Raw genomic sequence first — 7,303 nt, 5'->3', positions numbered from 1 at the left:
CCAAGGCTGGGGCCAAGGCTGTCCCCTCCATTTCCCCATGCCCTGCAGTGGGCCTGCCTCTGAGCGGTGGCCTAAGAATGGTGGGCTCCTGTCCCTCTCACCCTTCTGCTTCTCCTCCTCACCTTCTCCTCTTCCCTGAGGCTCTCTGCACACACAAACCAGGGTCTGCCTTCCCCCCATTTCTTCCTTGATGCTGGTGCTGGTGGGGGCATCATTTACTCTAGGAGATGAAAAATGCCAGGCAGAGACTGAGATGTTGCAGGGTGTTTTATTAAAACCAGGGGAGTCACTGCCATACCTGAGAAGGCACACACATGTTCCAGATACTCAAACGCTTCCCCAGCTGCTCCGCCCAGCCCAGATCTCCTCCTCATTGCAAAGGGACATTCTGCTGTCTTCAAGGGGCCAGTGATGAATCAGAAAACTGCTACTGTCAGGTGTACTTAATGGCTTGGATTTGGGGTTACAGCCAGTGTGGAGGTTGGAAGAAGTTAGGTTGGGATTTAGAAGAAAGGACAACTAACTCCGACCCAAACCATGAAGAACACAGTGAGCCAAGGGCCACTCCTGGCTCCCAGGGTGATGACATTCCACAGGGAGGCCCATGGCTGGGCATGCGAAGCCGACTTCAGCACCCCAGCCCCAGCCCCTCAGCTTCTCCTGCCCACCTCTACTAAACAAAGCAGACACTCAGAAGCAAACTCTACATGGCTACACGAGATCAGATCCCCGCCCTCTCTTGGACCCGGGGCCCAGGTGGGTGGGGTGGGGGCAGCAGGGGCCTAACCCTGGAAGCCCAACTCCTTGTACTTGGCAGCCATGTCGTTCCGGAACAGCTCCAGGGCCTTTTTCATGGCCCCCTGGGCGTCGGCACCAAAGTCCCCGGGATGTTTGCTCTGCAGAACTTGAATGATGCATTCCGAGATTAACTGCAGGGAGGGTGAAGAGAGAAGGTGGTCACCGGGGTGGGACAAACCAGGAGCCAGATGGGGGGCCAGGTCTCCTCCCACCTTCTCTTTATTCCAGGACCATGTATTGAGCACTTTGTAGGCACCGGGTGAGAGTCTGTGTGATCTCCATGGATGAACTCCTTTGATCCCCACAACCACTGTGGGATAGATACTGCCACTGCCCTCGATTTACAGACGCAGAAACTGAGGCAAGAGGAGGTTGAATGGAAGGGGCATTTGGACCCAGGAGGGCCGGCTCCGGAGCCCATGCTCTTACCCACAGCCCCCTCCACTCCGTCAGGACTCCACTGAAGCCAGGTGAGAGCTCTGGGCACTACCAGCATGGGGGCAGCAGAAAAGAAGGGAAATGCTCAGATTTCATTATTGTATTCAGGATTTTGCAATCAGAAAGTCTAGAAAGGAAGTATTTCTATTTGTGTGTATGCAATTTTTGCATACTTAGTGACTTGATGTCGTTATTGTTTTAAAGCTTATTTTGGGGGCACAGCCTCCTATTTTTTGTACCAAGCGCAGAAACACTGGTGGGAGGGAAGCAGAGAGAGGAAGAGGACAGGCCTGAGGCCCACGCTGGCTCCCAGGATGGAGAATGTCTGCTATCAGCCTCAGCATTGCCATTTGCTTTAGTACCCACGGTCTCATTGCCCGGATAACGGAGATGGGCATGGGAAAACGGAGATGTAGCATGGGGCTGCTTTAGGGACGGAAAGACTGGTGGATGTAAAACGCGGCTGTGCTTTCTCAACAGTTAACCAGATTTGATCCCAACCGCAGCCCTGGCCGGTGCACCAAGGAGTGTCATTTTACAGAGGAGACAAGTGGCCAGACGGAGGTCACACAGGAAGCGGAGAGCAGGGATGGATTTGTGCCCAGGAGGCTGTGGGCAGGTCACTGCCAAAGCTGGGAATGGAGGCAGTGGCTGAACCAAGGCTGGGTTTCTCGTTTTCTCAGGGCCCCAGGGTGCAAGTAACATAAAGCAGGGATAGTCGCGGGTGGGACATGCAAAGGGAGGCCTCAAGAAGCATCAACACCCCGTAAGCCCCTCCGCTTGGAAAGAGGAACAGCTCCACAAACGCCTCCTCTCGGGCATCGAGGTGGACGCTTAACTTCACCTTCCATTTCATGAATGCCACGAAACAAAGTGGGGGCTCGGGGTGTCATGGAGCAAGCCCTGTCCTTAGAGAACTTGAGAGAACCAAGTTCCAGGGGCACCTATGCCGCGACCCCATGTGTGACTTCACCCACCCGGATGACCTGGTTGGACCCCCAGCTCAGACTTTCTAGAGTCCATGCATGGCAGAGCCACTCATATCTAGAAAACAGTGGAATGGGGCCACTGCATAATTGAGAAATGAAAACCGTCTTGGCACCCACCACCCTGTGCAGCCCCTCAGTCCCTCAGAGAGACGATCTGTCCACAGGTGAGGTGGAGACTGCCTTATGGACAGTGCAGAAGGACGGTCCACCGTGAGGGGGAGGAGCAGACACCTGGGCTCTGCCTTATTTTTTTGCAGAGGTTATGCATCAGATTAAGCATGTTCTAGGGAGACCTGGGTTCTAGCAGCCAACTGGTTGTGATATCTTGGCTGCGTGGTTTTTTCTCTCCAAGACTCAGCTTCTTCCTCTCTAGAGAGAGAACTCAGTCATTGGAAGTGTATGGTGAACCAACCACATGCCACGGGGGCACAAAAATGGTAGCCGCTCGGGAGCTGAGTGCCTGCTGGGAGACCACTGGGCAAAGAGACAAATTATAACACAGCCTGGCAGTGCTATGACCGGGGATGAGGATAAAGTACCACGGTGCAGGGAGGGGCTGGCAGATGGAGAAGCTGAGGGCCTCGTGGGCCTGGGGCCCAAGTAGGGGAAATGGCTTCACACTGGGCCTTAGCGGATGAACAGGGATTTGCAGAGAGAAGATCGGGGGGCAGGGATGGCCTCACGTGCAGGGCTGTCTGTTCAGGCTGCTGATGTGGAGCGGCTGGGCAGGCAGGACTCTGCACAATCGCCGGGTGGGGTGCAAGGGTTGAAGCTAAAGAAGGGTAGTGGTGGTTGTCAAGCAAGAGGTGATATTGTGCCACAGTGGATTCGGAGCCTGGTTCCAGAGTACCATAGATCTGACTGTACCTCCTGGCTTATCAGCTGTGTGACCTTGGGCGAGCTACTTAACCCCTCTGAGCTCTCAGTTTCCGAACCAGTAAAATGGGGATGAGAAGGGTACGTGCCTAGGGCAGAGACTGCTAATTACCTCTGCAATACCCACTTCCCCTTCTTCCTTGGTAACAGAGCACTAGTTGTATTTAGAGGGGTAATAGACCATCTTTCCCAGCTTCCCATGCAGACAGGGTGGCTCCAGAACTAACTTCCAGCCAATGAGATGTAAATAAAATTGTTGGATGAGATTTCTGGGACTCCTTAAACTCCTCAAAAGAGAGCATTCCTCTCTTTCTCTTCCTTCCAGTTGGGGATATAGAAGAGGTGACTGGAGCTCTTGCAGCCATTTTGGCCATGAGGCAACTTTAAGGATGGATACCATGTGCTAGGCATAGCAGCAAATGCTCACTGTGGCCCATCCCAGAGGGTAGCTATCACCACATCTTCAGCCTCATTGCTGCACCAGACTTCCTGCTGTTTCTACCTTCAGGGCATGCACCTGTCTCTGTAGTCCTTCATCCCCAGCTCCCTCCTCTCGCCAAATCGCCTCCTCCCACCAGTTATAGACACACAACCTGAAGCCCAGGCTCCTGCCCCCAACCCTGATCCACCCAACTTTCCAACCCATCTCAGGAGGTTCAAACCCATTGCTTGTGCTGGAAACCAAGGTCTTGTCTCTCCATCTGTGAAGATGCTGGAACCAGTAGAGCCAGCCTGCTGGCCACCCCCGCCCCAAATTGAGCCCCAGTCGCTGAGCTCCTGCCACATAAGTCCTGCATGTACCAGACTCCCAGTGGCACAGGGGCTGGGGTTCTGTAGTAATAGAGACCTGCATTTGAATCTTGGCTCTGCTGTTATCCACCTCTGTGACCATGGACAAGCTGCTTAACCTCTGTGTGCCTCAGTTTCCCCATCTATCGAATGGATATGATAATGGTACCTACCCATGGAGAGGATGCCAGTTTTGCACCCAATATCCCCTCTCCCCTTCCTCTTTGGTAATAAGATGTGAATTTGGCATGCTAAATTAAAAATGCTAAATGTGTTCATTCTCAACGATCCCAGGAGGAAGGCAAAGTGGGTGGCAATCCCCTTTACAAATGAGAAGCCTGGGGCACAGAGAGGAGTGGCATAGGACATCCCACAAGTTAGTGGCTGGGCTGGGACTCGAACCCAGATCCCATTGCCCCACCCCGAGGCCTTCCCCCCATCCTCCCACTTGCCCAGGCTCTGCCTCCTACCTCCAGGTACTTCACGGGGATCTTGTGCTTGGTGGCATGCGACTGCGCCAGGGGCTTAATCTCCGCCTCGTGATGCCCCTTCTTCTTAAGGATGCCACCCAGGGCAGTGAGCACGGTGGCGCCATGCTTCTTTAGGTCCTCAGACGCCTTCATCTCGTCCTCTGACTTCAGGTGCTTGAACTTGTCAAACTTCTCCAGGGTCTCAGGGTGACCCTTAAAGAGCCTGTGGGCACAGGGAAGGCTGAAGTCAGGCATGGGAGGTGTGGTGTGAGGTCTGGGGGCAGCCAGACTAGAGTTCAAGTTTAGTTCCCTGTCTTCCCAGCTGTGTGACCTTGGGCCATTTGCTTCACCTCTCTGTGCCTCAGCTTCCTCATACAAGGAATGGGGATAACTTGTCCCTACTTAAAGGATTAAGTGAGATAGTGTGTGCTATGTACCAACAGGGTGTCTGGCACATAGTGAGTGTCATATAAATGCTTGCTATTGTTATTTTATTAGCATTATCATCTTCTTTACTATGAGGGGCAGGAAGGAAAAAAGCATCTCTGCATTGCTTGCTGGTTTCATTCCAGTTTTCCCCAAGTTGCCTGGAGAGGAGATGGCTGAATGGCATTGTGGGTGGGCCAGGAACACTAAGGCTGAAGGACCCTGGACTAGCTGAGCACCTACTATGTGCCAGGTTCCATGATAGACTCAATTTGCATTTTCCTTTTGAGTCATTCATTTTATTCCCATTTTACAGATGTGGAAACGGAGGTTCCAAGGCATAAAGTCGCCAGCTCATTATTGCAGGGGTGCTGTCCAGAGAAGCCAGGCTATGAGGTCTGAGTGACCAAAACAGCAGTTCTAGTCCACGCTGCGACCATCTCTGCAACTTCCTGCCTAGGCATTGTCCTTCAGCTGCTTAAATACCTCTAGCTACAGGAGGCTCACTCCTACGTGTGAGGACCATTCCACTCCAGAACAATCCTCACAAACCCGTCGCTTGTTTTGAGCCCAAGCTGTGACTCTCTGAACCTCCCAGTCCCCTCACTGTGCAGATGATGAAGGATCCTGGTGGGAGCACCCCAACCCAGCCCTGAGACAGGCACCCACTCCTGCCAGGCACTCAGTGAGGTGCCCCAGAGGCCTCTGCTGGGACCCTGAGCACCCACCTCCAGCTTTAGATCTCGGTCCTTCCTGCTGTGAGCAGGTGGGTGCTGGTTAAAGGGAGTCGGACATGTTAAAGGGAGTCGGACGTGCCCTCTGGGTAGGAGTGAGTTTCCGCCTTTCACTCATGGAAGACCACAGAGATAAGTGGTTTGCCCAAGGTCACGTGGCTGGCCAGCAGCAGAGCCCAGACCCAAACCCAAAATGAAACAGTTTCATAACTGCCACCCTTTCCCTTGTGCCACAGCCTGAAATGTTTGGCAGGGGCAGCCCTGTCTGCTCAGGGTTCTCTCTCCTAACGGTTTCAGTTCCTTGCAAAGCTCCTCTTTTATGGTTTCCAGGCTCCATGACATCCTTGTAAAAGTACACAGTATGTACTGTGGCCACACTCCAGTTTGGGCCCTGAGCCACCACGCCCAGAAGTTGTCACAAGGAAGCACCTGATCCCCGTAGTCTCCATCCCAGGGTTTTATGTGGAGGATATTTCACGACCAGGACGCTCAGCTCCTCAACCCGAGAATGAGTTCATGTTTTGTTTTTGTTTTTGTTTTTGTTTTGAGATGGAGTCTTGCTCTGCTGCCCAGGCTGGAGTGCAGTGGTACAATCTCAGTTCACTGCAACCTTCACCTCCTGGGTTTGAGCAATTCTCCTGCCTCAGCCTCCCAAGTAGCTGGGACTACAGGCATGCGCCACTACGCCCGGCTAACTTTTTGTATTTTTTAGTAGAGACGGGGTTTCGCCACGTTGGCCAGGCTGGTCTCGAACTCCTGACCTCAGATGATCCGCCCGCCTCGGCCTCCCAAAGTGCTGGGATTACGGGCGTGAGCCACCGCGCCCGGCCACCTTTGTTGTACAAAGTGCGCATTTGTGTGTGTCTCTGTGCACATATTCGAAGATGGACCCAACAAGTTATTAGGCCCCCTTCCTGATGGGAGATCTGATTATTGATCAAATGGTAAGTGTGTGAAAATGGTGTCGAAAGTGTGTTTCTTTGGGTGATAAAATAATTGTGTGTTTGGAAGAGGGGGCTGGATTTGCTGATCTCAAAGTCCATCCTATCCCAGGATCCTGGATGCCTAATAAAGAGTGTGTCCTGTTGATAACATCAACAACTCACCTGCTCCAAGATCACGTGTGTCCTGACACAAGCGTGCAAACCGGGATGTGAGTCCAGCCCCAAATCCACTGGGCCACATAGACTCCCTTCCCCCACGTTGGGCATGGTCTGCCGCCGTGCCCCAGGACCCTGTCCAAATCCTCGTGCGTCACTGACAGCTTGTCTCTGACACCTTTCATCCAAGGGTCCCTGAGCTCCTGACTATTATTATCTGGCGACAATGATCCTTGAACTCCCGCCTGACAGATGCAAGACCTGGCAGCACAGGCGATGGTCCGAGGTCAGGACGCTGAAAGGAGACTGTCTGGGGCAGAACAGGGCCAAGAATTTGGGACACAAGGCAGCTGGGGGTCTCAGACATTTTGGGACCTGCTCCTGCCCTCTGATATCCAGGGAAGAGAACATGGACCTGACAGTTACGGAAGCCAAGTTCCAGTCCCAGTTCTGGCGCCAATGTGCTCTGTGATGTTGAAGTCAGTTAACCTCTCTGGATCTCGGCTCATCCATATGTAAACCAAAAGGGTAGGTCTAGACCCGCCAATGCTTTACTTTCCACTCTCAGCACCAGACGGCCAGGGAGAGAGCTCATATTTACCTTACTAATTTTTTTTTTTTTGAGACAAAGTCTCGCTCTGTCGCCCAGGCTGGAGCACAGTGGCTGGATCTCAGCTCACTGC

General features: G+C 53.1%; 1 protein-coding gene across 4 annotated transcripts in view; it reads right to left on the bottom strand.

Annotated features, from left to right (window-relative positions):
* Nucleotides 1–249: 249 nt before the first annotated feature.
* MB (myoglobin) overlaps nucleotides 250–7,303 on the bottom strand; it is a 25,255-nt gene continuing 18,201 nt past the window's right edge. For all 4 annotated transcript variants that reach the window (XM_011961146.1, XM_011961144.1, XM_011961143.1 and 1 more), the window contains exons 3-4: nucleotides 4,361–4,583; nucleotides 250–929 (exon numbers count right to left, since the gene is read on the bottom strand). In XM_011961146.1, the coding sequence (XP_011816536.1) occupies nucleotides 783–929; nucleotides 4,361–4,513 (300 nt within the window). In that variant the 5' untranslated portion in view covers nucleotides 4,514–4,583 and the 3' untranslated portion in view covers nucleotides 250–782. The remainder of the gene's footprint in view (nucleotides 930–4,360; nucleotides 4,584–7,303) is intronic.

Source organism: Colobus angolensis, unplaced genomic scaffold, assembly GCF_000951035.1.
Source record: "Colobus angolensis palliatus isolate OR3802 unplaced genomic scaffold, Cang.pa_1.0 Scaffold539, whole genome shotgun sequence".
In the NCBI taxonomy this organism is placed as follows: Eukaryota; Metazoa; Chordata; class Mammalia; order Primates; family Cercopithecidae; genus Colobus; species Colobus angolensis.
This window is presented reverse-complemented; position numbering and strand designations above follow the sequence as displayed.